Consider the following 19321-nt stretch of genomic DNA (forward strand, 5'->3'; position numbering starts at 1 on the left):
TCTGTATCACGACATACACAATACAACACATCACATTGTCTGTATCATGACATACACAATACAACACATCACATCACATTTGCTAGCCCACCAAACTTTTTAAAGCACTTTTACAGTTTCACACGTCTGTGTCCGCCCAATTCTCAAATCACATTGTCTGTATCATGACATACACAATACAACACATCACATTGTCTGACACAATACAACACATCACATTGTCTGTATCACGACATACACAATACAACACATCACATTGTCTGACACAATACAACACATCACATTGTCTGTATCACGACATACACAATACAACACATCACATTGTCTGTATCACGACATACACAATACAACACATCACATTGTCTGTATCACGACATACACAATACAACACATCACATTGTCTGTATCATGACATACACAATACAACACATCACATTGTCTGTATCATGACATACACAATACAACACATCACATTGTCTGTATCACGACATACACAATACAACACATCACATTGTCTGTATCACGACATACACAATACAACACATCACATTGTCTGTATCATGACATACACAATACAACACATCACATCACATTTGCTAGCCCACCAAACTTTTTAAAGCACTTTTACAGTTTCACACGTCTGTGTCCGCCCAATTCTCAAATCACCGCAGACGAAGTCGCGGGTAAAAGCTAGTTAGACCATAATCCTAGAGTTTGCACCGGCCTTGGCCTCTTAGGTCTGGTTCACATCTGCGTTCGGTATTCCATTCGGGGAGTCCGCGGAGGGACCCCCGAACAGAATACCGAACACATAGACAAGCGGTGAGCTTATGAAAGCACACGGACCCCATAAAATGAAAGAATAAAATGGTGTCATAACAACTGCATGGGGGAAGGGACAGGAAAGGAAGAAGGGAGGGAAATTGGGGGGAGGGAGAAACTAGAGACCCTGCAAAATACAGCACGCTGTGAAAATGTATTTTCCTCATTTTTATAGATTTCTTTTGTTTCTACGTATTTGTCACACTTAAGTTTTTCAGATTATCAAATAAAATTTGAATATCTGACCTGAGGAAATGCAAAAAAGCAGTTTTACTGATAATTTCATTTATTAAGGAAAAAAATCTATCCCAAATGACCTGGCCATGTGTAAAAAAAATAAAATAAATAAATAAAAAATAAATAATTTTATATATATATATATATATATATATATATATATATATATATATATATATATATATATATATATGATAATCCTTTAATAGTCCCACAGTGGAGAAATTTCAGTATGTTTCAGCTGCAATAGTAATACAGATACATGGTAATACACAGTAAATATTGCAGAAGTAGTAGACACACATATGCTGAGAAAGATATACTAGGAGTCCATAGCAGCTTAGGAACAGAGAAGAAAGAAGGAGGACATTCATAATCATTAGTTCTCTGTGCGGAGTGATCTTCGCTTGGTCTGATGTAGATTATACAGCCTGGTCGCGGTTGGAAGGAAGGACCTGCGATAGCGCTCCTTCTCACACTTGGGGTGAAGCAGACGGTCACTTACAGTGCTGCCAAGTCCCATCAGGGTCCCATACATGGGGTGGGATTTGTTCTCCCGCATGGAGGTCACCACAGACAGTATCCTTCTGTCACCCACCACCTGTACTGGGTCTAGGGGGCTCCCCAGGACAGAGCTGGCCCTCCTGATCAGCCTGTCAAGTCTATTTCTGTCCCTGGTTGATATACTGCTCCCCCAGCAGGCTACACCGAAAAAGATGGCTGAGGCAACCACAGAGTTGAAGAAGGCCCTAAGAATTGCCTCCCCCCACTCCCCTTGAGTTAACTGTGATTAACCATTAAATTGGAAATCTGAGTTCCATTTCACTAGCTACACCCAAATCTGGTTACTGCCAGACCGGTAGAATCACAAAATCATTTAAATAGAACATATCTGACAACATGAAGTAGGCTAAAAGATCTCAAAAAGCAACGTATTATGCCTGGTCTGAATAAGTTCAAGAACAGATGAGAAAGTCATTGATCTCTATCAGTATAGAAAAGGGTATAAAGCCATTTCTAAGACTTTGGGACTCCAGGGAGTTAAGGGAGCCTTCACACAGAGTAAACGCGTGTGTATTTTTGCAAAATACACGTGTAAAAATAAGACTCCCATTGTCTTCAATGACATTTTACAGGCGTATTTTTACACATGTAAAAAATATCATTGAAGTCAATGGGAGTCTTATTTTTACACGTGTATTTTGCAAAAATACACGTGCGTTTACTCCGTGTGAAGGCTCCCTTAAGAGCTATTATCCACAAATGGAGAAAACATGGAACAATGGTGAACCTTCTCAGGAATAACTGGCCTACCAAAATTACTTAGAGCCCATCAATGACATCCAGGAGGTCACAAAAGAACCAAGAACAACACTTGAACACTAGTTGAAAAATGAAGAGACTGCAGATTTAAACATTTTCAGCTTTAAAATAATTATTTATATAGCGCCAACATTGTCTGCAGCACTTCACAACCCAATATTTATTATTAGCTATGATTCCAAGCTGAAAAGCAACAGGTTGGCACCATTGAACTGCAATGAGGCTGATCCTATTCCACTGGCTATTCTGCAACACAAATCAGTTTTTGCTGGGTTTTCTAAAAATGAATTCTACAGTTGATTTGACTTAAAGGGAGTCTACCACATTTCCAAGTGTATTCAACTGTCACCAGTGGGTTATAGAGCACCTTGCAGTGATAAACAGCCTACTTTTGTTTCTGTAACTTGTTGCACTGAGGTGTACTTTTGGCTCCTTGGTGCACTGCTGTTGCCTCTCTAACTTCTACCATCTAGTGCCTGGGTCACTCCATTCCATGGGTATTGATCCCTCCACTGCTATGATATCACTCAACGTATTTGAGCAGCAATAGCAGAAAAGGCCCACCCACAAGGCACCCTAGTTTCATTTGTATTTCACTTCAAAGTTGTGGATAGACTGTGAATCTTGTGATACAGCAGTAGGTTTTCTTTTCACCTTTTTAGAAGTATTGGTAGGAGCAGCAGTTTCCTACTTCCCTCAATATTTGCAGCAGGAGTCTGTTTGTTCCTTCCCACCTTAGTAGCATGCCCTCTTGCCCCTTTCCCGAACATAGCTGCAGGATACCCTCCTTTTTTGTTTCACTTTCCCCAAAGTCTTCCCTAGTAATAGTAGCTGTATTCTACAGACTTTATCCTCCTATATACTCATTTAAATATATTGTGCCTTCTGCTACCTGTTCCTGCACCGACCTTTGCCAGCTTAGCATCATTATTTCACAGCCACTGTTCTTACGGCAGGAGCAGCCAATGAGCTCCTTTCCTGAGACATATGGAGCTGTATACTGTCAGATAACACAGCTCGCAGCTGCAATTTGCAGTGGAGACTCACTGGATGTTGTGCAAGAAAGAAAATCTGGGAGCTAGATCTTAAATTTTTAGTTACCATTGCTATAAGGTGTTTTTATCCAGCCGTGGTCAAATCTGCTTTTCTACTGCTGCCTTCTATCACTTGTCTAGAGTTGCAACTTTGACACCTATTAACTATGAAATTGTTTTTTGTTTTGGGTAGCACATTTCTTGATCCAGAAACTCGAAGAGCCATGGGAGAACAAGCTGTAGCTCTTGCCAAAGCTGTGAAGTATTCTTCTGCAGGAACAGTAGAGTTTCTTGTTGATTCAAAGAAGAACTTCTACTTTTTAGAGATGAACACAAGGCTACAGGTACAATACAAGTTTAATGTGGTTAATGTTTTTTTTTCACATTTATAGCGCACAATTATGCACTCTGTATTTAGTCCACAATGTAATTCAATGTAGAACAGTTACCAATAGATGCGTTTGTATAGCCTGCTGTGGTCAGTAGAAAATAGTCTTGTACTCATGATCCTAGAGACTAGTATGGAGATATGACTACTGAAAGTCTGTCTACTTAGCATTATTACTTTTGTGTCCCTTTGTTGCTGTAGTTTTTGCCTGATCAGATGACAAGTACTAGTGGGTCTTATTTCCCTTGGTCACTTCAAAATACAAATTAAAGGGTTGGATCTAAGGAACATCTGTAGTTTTATTTGATTTAAAAAAAAAACTAAACTTTTGTGCACCTGGAATGTGACATGAACTCACTTTGATGCTTAATATGTCAGTTCAGCCAAAAAACAAATAGCTAAGCATTGTTCCACATTCAAATATATATGCCATTTTTTCAGCATGTGTTCTCACATGTTTGGCTCCAGCGGTTGAGAGGAAAATCTCAGCAAAGGTGAACAAGCCCTTTAAGTGAGGTTATCCCCCTTTAAAGTGTACCTAAACTTTTGGATACATTTCTCAGGATAACCTGCTGCATGTGTACATGATGAGTAACAGTATTTTTGGAATAGAAGATGCTTCATATTATTTCTTCTTTTAGAATTATGTTTCCTTCTTAAATGATCTGGCTGAGTTACTATTTGCATATTAGTCTATGGAGAGGGTAGGGGGAGAAGGATGCTCCTGGAATAGGCACACTATTAGCTGTAGCAGCTAGGCTTTGCTACTCTGTGAGTAAGGAAACCCATCAAATACTGCTGTGTCTACCACTCACAGAATGAAGCAATAAATTAAGTCTTATTCTCCTCCTCTCAATTCCACTTCAGCCTTCTTCTATGTGTGAGCAGGATACAGACTGTGTAAACAAACAGTCTGAGTGTTATATATCTTACAGAGGACTTTTCATGGGTTTTGGCACAGGCAGGTCTATATACTGCTGGAAAGCTGACAGTGTGCTGAATTCAGCACACTGTCGGCTTTTCCGATTTGTGCCCTGGGTAAAGAGCTATCTGTGCCAGTACCGTACCCCTTTACAGTCAGAAGGGTGTTCCTTACAGTGTGTCAGGAACGTCCTTCTTCACAGCAGCGCCTATAGCGCTGTACAGTGTGAACGGGGATGAACGCTCCCTCCCCTCCTGATAATACTCGTCTATGGACGAGCACTATGAGCAGAGGGAGGGGGCGTTCCTCCCCGCTCACACTGTACAGCGCTATAGGCGCTGCTGTGAAGAAGGACGTTCCTGGCTAACTGTCAGGAAAGCCCTTCTGACTGTAAAGGGGTACAGTACCGAGACCGAAAGCTATTTACCCGGGGCACAGATCGGGAAAGCGCACTGTCGGCTTTCCAGCCGTATATAGACCTGCCTGTGCCCAAACCCATGAAAGGTCCTCTTTAATAATAAAATCTGTTTTCAACCTCCTCATCTTCAAAATTTCTAACATTCACCTGTACTTTTCATATGAAAAGTGGTTTTAGAATTGCAGGTATGCTTCAGATCTCTCACGTAGGAGAAGTAGCTGCAACAAATAAAACATAACAGAAAAGTACTGAAAGTATTTATGTAAATAAAGCACTTTGGGTACGAAAGAAAAACTATATATCTGTATCCGCCAGGGGCTGTTCAGTGTGATTTTACATTTATTACTCTTTCCCCAGTCTCCTCTATGAATTGCCAAATTCCTCAATGACCCCTTTAATAACTATTCCTATGTACTTGCAACAAATTTTGAATAAATCAATAGTACAAACAAATTATAAATAAGTAAAAATAAAAGAATACACATATATTATATCTGGTTTAGAGAGAGAGAGAGAGAGAGAGAGAGAATTCTGACTTTTAGGGCACTAAGGGGATCAGATTACATTGTACCCATAGAAGTTTATGGAGATGAGGGTGATGGTACTGCTGGAAAAGAGATGCACACAGATATGGTCATAGTTTCTAGTGAATGCTGCACCTCTTTACAGCGACTGCTGCTTTTCTTTGTGTTAAAAGAGAAATATCTTGTGTAGTCTATAGGAAACATAGCTAGCCTCCAATCACTAGCTCTATGAAAATTGATAATTGGAGCTCAAGTTTAGAATAAAAAACTTGTAAAGCATGTTATGTAATGGCCAAAACCCTTTATTAATATCCATGTATACACAATAGCTTTATTCTAAAAAAAAAAAAAGGCAGATCTGCTTTAAAAGTATAACTGTTGTTTTATTTGTTTTCATAAATCAATAGCACAGTTGAATATAAGAAGATTTGTAATATATTTTATCAGAGGAAATAGTTTCTATCTCCCTCTTCTATCTTTCCTGTTTGCTGAACTGCTCAGTTTACTGCTCAGACATTTTTTCAGCAGAGGAATTCATGCACAGGTCAGGTTACAGAGACATTTGTGGAGATGGAAGTGGGGAGGAGGAGGTGCTCAGTGAATGAGAAATATACAGCAATATAAAGATAACAGTGAGTGTTTTAGCACTTTTTTTTATAGCAGTTTTTCAGCAGGTTTTAACAGTATAGGTGTGAGAGAGATATCGTATTATTATCTGCTCTAGGACGTCTGTGTCTTTCTGCTTCTTCATTTTCTGCCCTTCCCCTCTCCATAAACTTCTATAAAGTACAGTCTTTCTTCTGTTAGTATTAATCTGACAGGCAACTAAGAGAAGACGGCTGCTAAAAGGAGATATAGGAATTTTTCTGTAATGAGAGCTCTTACAAAATGTAAAATATTCACCGAAACTATTAATTTGCAAACAAATTTTAATTGACACGTTTTTATTAATGTACACATTTTCCAAACCTTGATTACAGCGTTATGAATTCCTCTAATCTTACAAAATGGCCCTCAGGCCATAAAAGTTGGGCACTACCTTGTTACGCCACCACAGAGCAGAAGCTTTGTTTCATTTTCAATGCCAGTCATGCTACATTTGTTAGAACGCCAGATTTTAGCATTTAAGAAAAAGAAACCAGAACGCAAATACCATCTTCTGTCTCTGTTCCCATGGTGATGTCACTGCAGAATGCCTAAAATAACTTGAACGTGTTTAAACTACCTTGGTGCTCCATATCAGGTTCACTTCCTCAGCTTTGTCTTAAAGTAAGAAGACAAAAGATTCAGAATATGTGTGGTGGATGGAGGGGGGAGTTGAGTCTGAAATTGATTCAAAAGAAAATGTAAAGATTGTGATTTTTTTGTTGTTGTTGTTTTGGTCGGTATGAAGTTTGGCAATTTGGCTGATATGAAGTTTAAAGGGATCTTCTGGGCAAAATGTTGTTTTAACATTTTATTTTTTTTCAAAAGGTATGTTAGTGCTATTAATTGGTCAAGAAGTGTACCCAAATACCTTTAGCAGTGTTTTAAGTGATTTCTGGGTTTCTCTTGGAGCTCCTGGCATCCTCTGCATTTATTTACACAGGAAGCTTCCTATTCTTTTATCCTACAACTACTGGGATGAATTGCTCTTCACTCACTCACTCACTCACTCACTCACTTACTTCCTCTCTCACTCTCTTACTACCACACACCCCTCCCTGATTCTCTAGCTAGTACACAGTCTACTAGCTCTCCCTAACTAACTCAGCCCACCTCCCCATCCCATCATAATAATTTGTCTTCCTGTCCGGATCTTCAGCCACCCCCTTGAAGGAAGTGACAATTTGTGCCCAGAAGATCCGGACATGAAAACAGGTATGATGGAGTGGGATACTATTGGTGATGTTCCATTTCTGAAAACGGAACTTCACCAGAAAATCAGAAAATGTGCCTGGGGCAGTCACATGACTACTCTGGTGATCTGGGTAAATATACATCTTTGATAAAGTAAGTTAGAAGTTGGGACAACCCCAACTTTTTGTTGCCATGAAAACTACCTGTATTGCTTTTGCCTTTTTGAGGGTGTTTTTTTCCCTTGAAGGTTTTTACACACATATTCAGCATTTTGTTTTCTTTTTCATTTTTATAGAAACTCCATAGAATTTTCCTCTGCTGGCTTTCTGATTTAATTATACTAATACAGAAACTGCCAGCGTTTCCATAGGTATAATTGACATCCTGCATGTCCCCCCAAAAAATGGAAAATCCAAATCACATTTTTTTTTTAAACACTTCTCCTCTTAAACAAATTTGAAGAAAATTTATGTAAACCTCATACATTCCCCCAAATTATATGAGTAAAAAGTAAGTCTTGTCCTGCAAAAATAACAGCTTACAAAGCTAGGTACATAGAAAAAGTTATGGGTGTGTGAGAAGGTGACAGACAGAGTGCTGGAATCACGTTATATATTTCCCAGGTTTTTAACTTATGTGTGGTCCAGTGTGGGTCTTGAGTAGTCCTCAGCTCCAGGTGTGAGTCCTTGGCTCATTACTGGGCCAGAAAAGGCTGCAGCTCCTGAACTCCAGTGCAGATCTTTTCTTTTGGTGACTGCATCTATCTACAGCAGACTGGCACCGCAATGGGGAGTAAAATGGCGCCACAGTACGCTAATCTTTTCATGGCCAAGCTTGAGAGTGACTTCCTATCCACCTGCACCACCAGGCCCCGGGCCTACTATCGCTTCATTGATGATATCCTAATCATTTGGACTGGGTCTGAACAATAGCTGAAAACCTTCCATGAACAATTCAACCAGTTCCATCCCACCATCAACCTGATGCTCAATTACTCCTTCTCTGAAATAAACTTCCTAGACACAGTCATCAAGATACAGGACAACAAAATTGAAACATTGCTGTATCGGAAACCAATTGACCACCCTACCTACCTACCTAAGATGGGATAGCTTTCATCTGAAACACACAAAGAACTCCACTGTCTACAGCCAGGCTATCAGATACCATCGCATATGTTCAGACCCTGCAGATAGAGACAAACATCTTGGGGGCCTCAAAAACACATTTCTGAGGCAGGGCTACCATCCAAGAACAATTGAAAACCAAATCACCAGGGCCATGAGAATACCAAGATCAGAGTTATTAAAATACAATACCAAAAAGGAAAACAATCGGGTGCCCCTGGTTGTCACATATAACCCACACCTGGAGACGCTGAGAGGAATCACTCGCAAATTACATCCACTACTGCAAAAAGATGACAGTCTAAAATCCATATTTACAGACCCCACTGTCCTGTGGGCTAGTTCACACGTAAAAACCTCCTGGCTTATTTTGGTCCTGAAAAAAACGCTTCCTAATTAGGAACCTTTTTTTTTTTTTTTACCTTGCCAAGCTTTTTTTGGAGCTTTTTTTTTTTTTTTTTTTTTTTTTGTAAAAACTGCTTCCAAAAAAAGCCAGGCTGTTTTCCCCTCCCATAAATTGAATGGGCTGAAAAAAACCGCTAGCGGTTTTTTCCGCAAGGTTTTTTGAAAAAAAAGAAAAGAAAAAAAAAGCGTCGCTTATTTTTGCAAAAAAACGCGCGAAAAAAAACCGCGGTTTTCGCCTCCCATTCACTTCTATTGCTTTCTTCAGGCGGAAAAAGCCTGAAGAAAGGTCATGTCGCTTCTTTTTTATGCTAGCTGAAAAAAACCTAGCAGAAAAAAAAAGCTAGCAGAAAAAAAAAGCTAGCTGTTCACATAGGACTTTACATTGTAAAGGGGCTGATTTTGAAGCGAAATCCGCTGTCAAAATCAGCCTCTTTGCCCAGGTGTGAACTATCCCTAGACAGCCACCAAACCTCAGGAATATGGCTACTAGCAGCTCGCTCTCACCTCCAACTAACACAGGAACATTTCCTTGCGGACAGAAAAGGTGCAAAACCTGCCCTCACATACTGACCACCGACAAGATAGAGATACCAAATTCTAACAGGGAATATAAAATCCCAGGTACGTTCACCTGTAACACACCTAATGTAGTGTATTTAATAATGTGCACCAAATGTTCCACTGAAAATCTGTATGGAGACTGGTGAGAAGCTTAGAACGCGGGTTAACTCACACCTTCATACAATTAGAGAACAAAGAATACACCTCCCCATGTCAAAACATTTCAGTAATGAAGATCATAATATCACCAATGACATGAAAATTTTGGTTTTAAGAGGGAATTTTAAATCCAGGAAAGAGAGACGGATTTATGAGTACAAGTTTATGACCTTGTTTAACATTCTCGAGAAAGGGATGAATCTCTCACATGGGTTCATGGCTTCCTACAGAAATCACTGAATTGAGACAGCTAGCCATAAAGACACTCTGTGAACTGATAAGAACATTACAAACTGATGAATTGTTTAGTTGTATAACCAATAACCTTCTTCCAACCCTCTCTCCTAGAATTCTATTCCTATGTGTCCCTCTGTACATAAATATGCATCCTTCAGAAATTGTTTTTCGATATACCTGAAGAAGAAGCCAAGAGCTTTGAAACGTTGTAATCTGTTATAATTATTAGTTAGCCATTTACCTCTTCAAGCCCAAGCCTAAAAGTACCTAGATGACCAGGCCTCATTTTTCAAATCTGACATGTCAATTTATGCGGTAATAACTTTGAGACACTTTAACTTATACAAGTGATTTTAAGAATGTTTTCTCGTGACACATTGTACTTCATGTTAGTGGTAAATATTGATCAATATTTTTATATTTATCTATAAAAAAAAATAGGAAATTTGTTGGAAATTTGGGAAAAAAAATAGAAATTTTCAAAATGTGAAATGCTCTGCTTTTCAAACAGATGTTTGGTGTCTGGTTGCCCATGTTATGTTTGCAGAGCCTCTAAGTACCATTAAAGTGGAATCCCTTAGAGAATGACCCCATTTTAAAAACTGCACCCCTTAAAGCACTTATTAGGGTGTATATTGGGCAATAGTATCCTAAACATGACTGCACAGCGGATGGTGAATAGTAGATATGTAAGCTGTGCAGAGTACATTGGGAACACCAAATTCCCTACTATATCCTCAGTAGCTCCTATGATTGGGGGGGGTGTCCCTCTGGGGGACAGTTCTGGTTTATGTTCCCTCGTAAGCTCTAAATCTGGTTTGTACCCCAATATACGCTCACACAGCTTATACATCCCCTTCCTGCAGCAGCCAGTTGTGTTTTAATGATTTGGTGATTTGGGGTTTTTTGTCTTCACATTGTACAAGCTATAATTATTTTTTATATTTTTCTGGTGATGTGGCCGCATGAGGGCTTGATGTTTGCGGTATGAGATGTAATAACATTTTTGGGTGTTTTTAACATATTGACTAACTTTTATTAACGCTTTCTTGGTGGATTAAAAAAAAATCCCTACCAATTTTGGTACTGAGTTTTACCTTTTTTTTTTTTTTTTTTTTTCTGCATGGCATACAGCATAAGTAACATGTGACCTTTATTCTGCAGGTCGGTACAATTACGGTGATACCTCATTTATATAGTTTTTTGCGTGTTACTAGTTTTGCAGAACAAAAATCCATTTGGGGACATAAATCGATTATTTTTTCATCACCATCTTCTGAGAGGCGTAACATTTTTATTTTTCGGTTGACAGAATTGGTGGTTAGCTTATTTTTTGCGGGACAACCTATGCTTTGTATTGGTACTGTTTTGGGTACATGTGACTTTTTGATCACTTTTTATAGCATATTTTGTAAGGTGAGATGGCGAAAAATCATTACTTTTGCCGATTTTTTTTTTTTTTTTTGCATTTTTTTCCCCGGTGTTCACCATGTAGGTTAAATATTGTTTCAATTTTATTGTACAGGTTGTTACGGACGCGTTGATACCAAATATGTGTTGTTTTTATTAATATTTTAAAGGTTTTTTTTATATAATTAATTTTATATAAGAAAAGGGAATTTGGGGGTTTTTATAACTATATAAATTTTTTTTACACACTATTTATTTTTTTACTTTTTTTTTTTTTCAAGAATTTTTATTTGTCCTATAAGGACACTAGAACCAGCAATCAGAGAGGATCGCTGGCTCTATGCTATAGACTTGCAATACAGTGTATTGCAGTCTATGGAGGAAGCCAGCCGATACAGACGCATCGGCTGGCTTCCTCAATACCCGGCAGGATCAACCAGATACTGGGGACTCTTAGCAGCCTGGGGTCACTGGTCAGACTCCAGGCTTCAGAAGATACTTATGGGTACCCCCCGATCTCGACGCGGGGGGTGCCCAGGGGGCACATTTAACTTAGCTAAGCCCCTTGGATGCGGCAGTGATGTTTCACCGCCGACATTCAAGGGGTCAAACTCTGATCGTAGTGTAGCTCCGATCGAAGTATATAGAGCATGGTGTTAGCTATCACATATAGCTAACAAATGCTCCCGATGCCACCCGCAGGATCATCTAACCTGCGGGCGGCATCTCATGTCAGGGAAAGTTTGTTACTCCAACAAACTTTCCCTGACATGGGCCACTACATGATCGGGACCTGAATCTATCAGGTCCTGATCATGTCTCCGTGGACCCCAGCAGCTATTAGCGCTGGGTCCATGGAGCTACCGACCCTTGGGGAGACCGGATCCCCATTTTAGAAGGGGCCGTTAATTAACGTTGGCATGGCACAGAGCCCAAGCCGCGCCGACGTTAATCTACAGAGGCTGGTCGGGAAGCGGTTAAAAAAGGTATCAACTACTGAAGGCTTTCAATTTTTTTTGTTTTTTTTTATTTCCTACCCACTGCCCAACACGGTACAAAAAACAAACATTTTCCTAGTGCAGATCCAGGGAGTGAAAGATGGTGTATGGGTCTGTCCTGTAACCCTGAGTCCGGTGAGACAATATTGTGCTTCTTTTATTCGTGTGACGCTTGGTTCACACTAGCGTTCTGGTCTCCGTTCTCAGCTTTCTGTCTTCTGCATGCAGAAGACGGAAAGCTGTCAGAGCGGGTCCAGCCGTGAGCGGTGGTGAGCGTTTTATGCTCTCCGCCGCGAAACTTTTTTTTAAAAACCAGACACAGAGTACTGCATGTCCGACTCTGTGTCCGATTTTTAAAAAAATGGTTTCGCGGTGGAGAGCATAAAACGCTCACCACCGCTCACGGCCGGACATTTTTCAAACCCATTCAAATGAAGTCCTGCAGGTTTCCTTCTCCTGCCTCTGTTTTGTGCAGGAAACGGAAACCTGCAGAACGGAGACCGGGCGCAGATGTGAACGAGCCCTGACTGTTAGTAAGCCACACGTATAGTTAGGTTATGATTTCTGTTTAGCTAGCCGCTCAGACGAGAAGGACTTTGTTTTGTTTTTGCCTGAAGTTAAGGCTATATTTTATTTTGCTCATTTTGTGCCCTATGTCAAGCTTTATTTATTTTCCTCGTTTTTTTTGTTTTTTTCTAAACAAACCTGTTTGCTGCATATCTGATGTTCCTGTCTTTGACTGTTTGGGTCCGCGCCTTTGCTGCTACTGAGCTACCTTCCCAAAAATATGGCTATGCAAACAATTTTTCTTTTACTCCAAGTATTTTTTAAAATTCTTTTAAATATATTAAAACATAAAAAACAATGTAAATTTGGTATTGCTGCAATTGCACTCACCCACAGAATATTGGTAACCTATAATTTTTACCACACTGTACATGCAAAACCCAAACAAAATGGGAGCAGTTCTATTTTCTTCCAGTTTCACCCTATTCTCATTTTCCCAGCTTCCCAGTGCATTGCAGAGAATATCAATGGTGCCATGATAAATTACAATTTGTTTTGTAAAAACGAAGATCTTAGATGGAAAAAATACAGTAAATAAAACCCACTAAATTTGGGGCTAGTCTTTGACAAGCTATTGTGTAGAGGGTCTCCCAACTCTCCCATCATGGCAGGAAAAGAAGCTTTGTTTGGAGTTGAATTTCACCTGAGCTTAATTTACCCATTTCATTATCACTATTATATTAAACATGTTAAAGGGGCTCTATCAGCAAAATCATGCTGATATAGCCCCACATACGCGTGAATAGCCTTTAAAAAGGCTATTCAGGCACCGTAAAAGTTATATTAAACTACCCCCCCTCCCCCGTTTTAAAATAAAACCCTAAAAAAGAATGTTATCTACTTACGCATCGTGCACGCTGTGCGGGCATTCAGGGTGCACCGTCTTCTTCATCCACGCCTCTTCTTCCTCCAATGTCCTCCGGTCCCGTCCTCCTCAGGCACTCGCGAACTGACACTGATAAAAAAAAAAAAAAAAAATGGCCTGGGCGCCTGCGCAGTAGCCATAGTAGAAGCCGCATGCTACTGTGCACGTGCCCAGGCCATTTTTTTTTTATCAGTGGCCTGGGCGCGTTGTGCAAGGCTATTCTCCTACCTTTAGATGTCTTCTCCGCGCCACCGTTTGGTAGAAATCCCGGTTTTCTTTGGTATGCAAATGAGTTCTCTCACAGCACTGGGGCCATCCCCAATGCTGCGAGAGAAATCTCCAGCGCCACCTCCATCTTCGTCTGGAAAGGCCTTTCTCCGCATCTTCTTCTGGCGCTGGCTTCAAACTTCTACGCATGCGCGGTTGGCTCTGCCCGAGGCCCGACAGCAGATGAAGATGGAGGCGGCACTGGAGATTTCTCTCGCAGCATCGGGAAATCCCCCAGTGCTGTTTGAGCGCTGGGGACCGCCCCCAGTGCTGTGAGAGAACTCATTTGCATACTGAAGAAAACTGGGATTTCTACTGAACGGCAGCGCAGAGAAGACATCTAAAGGTAGGAGAAGAAAAGCCTTTCCTAAGGCTATTCCTACATGTTAGGAACAAAAAATAGCATTTTAATAATAGAATTTAAGTCACATACAGTGGTGAACCTAGCCTCTTTGCTGCCTGAGGCGTACGATCAAAAGACGCCCCTCCCCCCAGACTGAATACTGAGGGGGGGGGGGGGTGTCATCTTTTGATCATCCTAGTGGAAACATTACAGTGAATGCAGTGCAGTAATATTTTACTACTTACGGGAGACGTCTTCTCACAATTCCTGTCTCTTCCCTTTGGACCGCCATGACCACTGTGAAATGACTCTGTAAAGTTTGCAACAGAGACTTCTTTGACTCCTCACTTCTTCGCACACCCTCTATTATGCCCCACAGTGACCACCTGCAACCTCTATTATGCCCCACAGTGGCCCCCTGCAACTTCTATTATGCCCTATAGCGACCCCCTGAAACCTCTGTTATGCCCACAGTGGACTCTGCAACCTCTATTATGCCCACAGTTGCCTACCCAACTCTATTTTCAGACCGAACAGTATAATAATCGGAGCCCCAGGGGAGGTGAAGAAATATAATAAACACTATTACTTAACTCTCTGGATCTGATGTTACTCCTAGCATATTCGGGCGTTTATGGTAATGTCCCAGACGTCATGTGGTCTGGGACAATACCATACAGGCCCGAAGCCTGCTAGGAGTAACACCGGATCCAGTCGGGGTGAGTAACAGTGAAAAAAAAAAGTAAAAAAAAAATAAAAATGGTGAAGTTTCCGCGGGTGCCACCTGAGGTGGCCGCCTCGTCTCAATAGAGGTGCGGCCATGGTCAAATATAAAGTGACTGCTAGCCTGAGAGATTCTTCTGGGAGTCTGGGAGGTCAGCCCTTTATTTTATTTTATTTTTTTTAGGAGACTCCTGGAGCCTTTTCTTCTTCAAACAGGACCACTTTGTGTAATACAGTGTCAATGTCCCCTCATGTGAGATTTGCACTTTTTTTTTTTTTTTTTTTTTTAGAAAACCACAATATAAAGTTCTTTTTCCTTTATTTTTGTTTCTGCACTATACTAAGTTAACCTCTAGAATAAATGTTGTCTTCCTAGTACCCCATATGCTTCTAATGACTGTGCAAGATCTGCATTGGGAAAGCATTTGTTCAGTGGGTGTGCACCCTGTGGAGAGCTAAAACTTGAAACTCTTATTTTGCCCTTCCTCTCACTGCTAACAGATGCTGTGAATTTTCAAAGATGCCTCCTTTTGTAGCCTGTTATTATATAGGTTGTCTCATTTTGCATTCTGAAATACTCAGTCTGCCAAAGAAAAAAAAATGTTTGCATTTTGTGCATTGGTTTGCTTCCTGTCATTTTTGTGCTGACAGTGTCTTGATTGACAATTTCCATGCAAGTCTTAAACTTAATTCCTCCTAAATTGCAAGTATACCATGTACTTTGTCACTCAATGTTTCGCCTATTATTTACTCTTTTCTGTGCCACTCAACCAGGTTAGAGAGACATGTGATGCACCATCTGTTATGTCTAAAAATAGCATATATTGTATCACTTCATCAGTTTTATGCGTTTCATATCATTTAAGAATTTTAGTAAAATAATAATGTGAATCTGTTACTATATGTCAATATTATACACATTAATATGCACTAAAATACTATGTAGAATCAGTTGTATTGTAGCACATGATAATGACGCGATGGTATAAGGCAGAGATTCATGTATGATCCACCTTCATTTTGAGGATTTACTCCATGAGGTCTGGGAAGTTCCAGACTATGTACCCCATATTTTATTGTTTTGTTGATTTGTTAGCCATTGGAATCAAAGTATTATATTTCATTATTCCAAACAATAGACTATTAGGAAGGCTTCAAAAACGTGATGTTCTTCTGTATGATAAAAAATAGAAGCTCAGTCCCTCTGTCAGCTTTCTGACTGACATAGAGGGATAAAATATATAATATCCATACACTTACACATAGTACATTATTATAGCATACTGTATATACTCACACATACCTGTAAACAAACATACAGTACTCACACAGTATACAAGACGCATTCTTTGACCCTTAAGTACTATCATGGTTTCTAGCATAATGATATGTGTATGGTAGTGGTGTATGATAGACACCATGACAGTACTTAAGGGTTAAACAAATGTACACATATACATATTAAATATTACATTTTACCAAAGAAGAAAAAAATATACTCACATTTGTTAGAAGTGGCGCATTGCAGCAGACTGCTCCCTGTCCCCACACAGTACGATCTAAGCGATGACTCACTGCTGGGAGGGGGAGGGGCCCTGTATGTTCAGGGCCCTGGGCAATTGACACTGTAGCACTGTAATGATTAAAGGTGGCCAGCTGCCAGCAGCCCAGGCCCCCTGAACTTACTGATCCGGCCCCTGACCACTATCAGTCCTCATTTTGTCAATGCAAGTGCATTGGTCAGGGGCCCGACCCGGCCAGGCCCCTGACCATCCCGATCGGACCCCTGACCAATGCATCTGCATTGGGAAAATGAGGACTGATAGTCAAGGCTTGGTGCCCACCGGGGGATTCACTGGTTCCCGGTGGGCCAGTCCAACCCTGACTGTGATCTCCTTCATTATTGGTGTGTTACACAAGCTGTTTTATATCAGCAATAGTTAGAGATAGCAGAGTTTCTCCCCCCATGCAGTACAATCCATGCTGCTTCAATCATACAGAAAGGGTCTGTTGCCAGAGATGGTGAGATGATGGATGGTGAGAGAACAGAAAGCTATGTTATTCTTACGGGTCACCCTGAGATTACATAACCCAAATGGAAAGAAGACCCTGAATTGTCAGAATGGAATAACTAAGTAAGGCAATACTAGCCTGAGTTAAATATATTGGGGGAATAGGTACATAATGAATGAATAAAAATAAATAAATTCTGGAGTGCTTCTTTAAGCAGAGATCTTGAAAACCACAAGAAATTGATTTAAGAAATGTATTGGTAAATGGTTTGACTTTTCATTATACAACAAATAAATTTAAATTGCTTAAACCAAAGTAGCCCTTAAAAAGAAACACAATGTTGCATCATCAAAGTTTTCTTCTGTAGTTTCTTTTTTTTTCTTCATTTGTGATTAATTTAAGACTCAATCTTGCTACATGGAAGTATCTATTCTTCCTATGTTATCTACATCTGTGTAGTCCATTGTCAGATGTATAACTCCTAGAGATGAGCGAGTACTATTCGAGACTCCCGCTTCGAATAGCACGCACTCATAGAAATGAATGGAAGTGGCCGGCACGCAGACTTTGCCGGTGGCTGGCCGCTTAACCCCCTGTGTGTCGGCTGCATCCATTCATTCCTATGGGTGTGTGCTATTCGAAACGGGAGTTTCGAATAGTACTCGCTCATCTCTAAAAACTACCCCTAACTTGTAGGCTTTATCTCATTATTTATTTATTTTTATTTTTTTGGGGGGAGAATAATGTCAGATACAAAACATTTTTTTTCCCTTCTGACATTCACTATGCTACTTATGTACATTTCTGATTGAGTACCAGTACATCTATTATGTATAATACACACTTTTACTACAGTGTGTTCCCTTTTCAGTAATGGATGGGACAGAAAATCTTACAGTAATAAGTCCAGTTGTATGTTAATTGAACAAACAGTCAGTCTGTCTAATGCTTGGTAATGCTGCCTGCATGGATTGTGCAACGCACAGCTGCAGACCATTATACAAGCTGCATACACCACATTATAGCTGTAAGGATGTGCCTACACACCTTCCCATGCTGTGATGTCTGCCTGCCTCCTTAATTCACCATTTAAGGAATTAAAAGGGCATAGTTCCTTTTTCACATTCTGCCTTGTGTTTTTTTTCTTTAATAAAACAGATCAGAGATTTTATGTTAATACATGGGTTATGTGATATTTAGTCAATCATGAGACAACCCTAATAATGCTGACTTTTATGCTTTACAATCGTGTTCAACATATTCATTAATAGCTGGAATAAAGTGTGAACAAACAAGACTAGTCAGGTCTCTCCAATGATGCTTACTATAGAGAACATACCAGTTAAATATCCTACAGTATTTTGTTGGTCCATAGCATTAGCAGAACATGTAAATATTCTCTGGATTGACAAATGATGACCATTTTCCAGATATTTTAATCTAAGGCTGGGGTCAACAAACCCTGGCACGCGGGACATATTTTGCTGCCACGGAAGCCAGTACACTGACTGTTTGGGACCTACAAGAATTAAAAAAAGAGGGAGCATCCCTTTAGTGCTTTGTTACAGCACAGGTGTAGGACCCTCCCCCTTCTTTTGCTACCCTATCTGCCACCAATGAGAGGGGGTAAATAAAGAGCATCGCTTCAAAATAAATAAATAAATCCTATCCTACTAATATTATAAAAGTTTGTGTGTTTGGATGTAAAGTTTGTGTGTTTGGATGTTTGTTCCACTATCACAGCCAAACGACTGAAGGGATTGGGCTCAAATTTTGCACACACCGACATAATTGTCAGGAAGGAAAGATAGGCTACTTTGCTAACCTCCCACACCGCCGACAAGCCCACTGCGACCGGCAAAACCGAACCCTTGCTCCGCGGCAGGACCCAAGATGACGTAATCCTGGTTCTGCAAGATTAATGCAGAGCTCCCATTGGTGCACGCCAGGCGGAGGGTGGGCCTGTGGAGCAGCAGCGCCTTCTGATAAGCCCGCACAAGGCAGAGGGCGGGGCCATGTCAGTTTTGCAAGCCAGCCAACAAAGCGGATGCTCACTGAACTGGCGCGCTGCAGCCAAGCCACCTGGCTCTGCGGGGCACACCAACACCATCAACGGGAGCAAGTCTTAGGCACAGCACA

General features: G+C 40.4%; 1 protein-coding gene across 1 annotated transcript in view; it reads left to right on the top strand.

Moving 5' to 3' along the window:
• PCCA (propionyl-CoA carboxylase subunit alpha) overlaps nt 1-19321 on the top strand; it is a 360616-nt gene that overhangs the window by 143036 nt on the left and 198259 nt on the right. Inside the window, exon 12 of the mRNA XM_075265336.1 lies at nt 3610-3760. Within this exon, the coding sequence (XP_075121437.1) occupies nt 3610-3760 (151 nt within the window). The remainder of the gene's footprint in view (nt 1-3609; nt 3761-19321) is intronic.

Source organism: Leptodactylus fuscus, chromosome 2 (assembly GCF_031893055.1).
Source record: "Leptodactylus fuscus isolate aLepFus1 chromosome 2, aLepFus1.hap2, whole genome shotgun sequence".
NCBI classification, from domain to species: Eukaryota; Metazoa; Chordata; class Amphibia; order Anura; family Leptodactylidae; genus Leptodactylus; species Leptodactylus fuscus.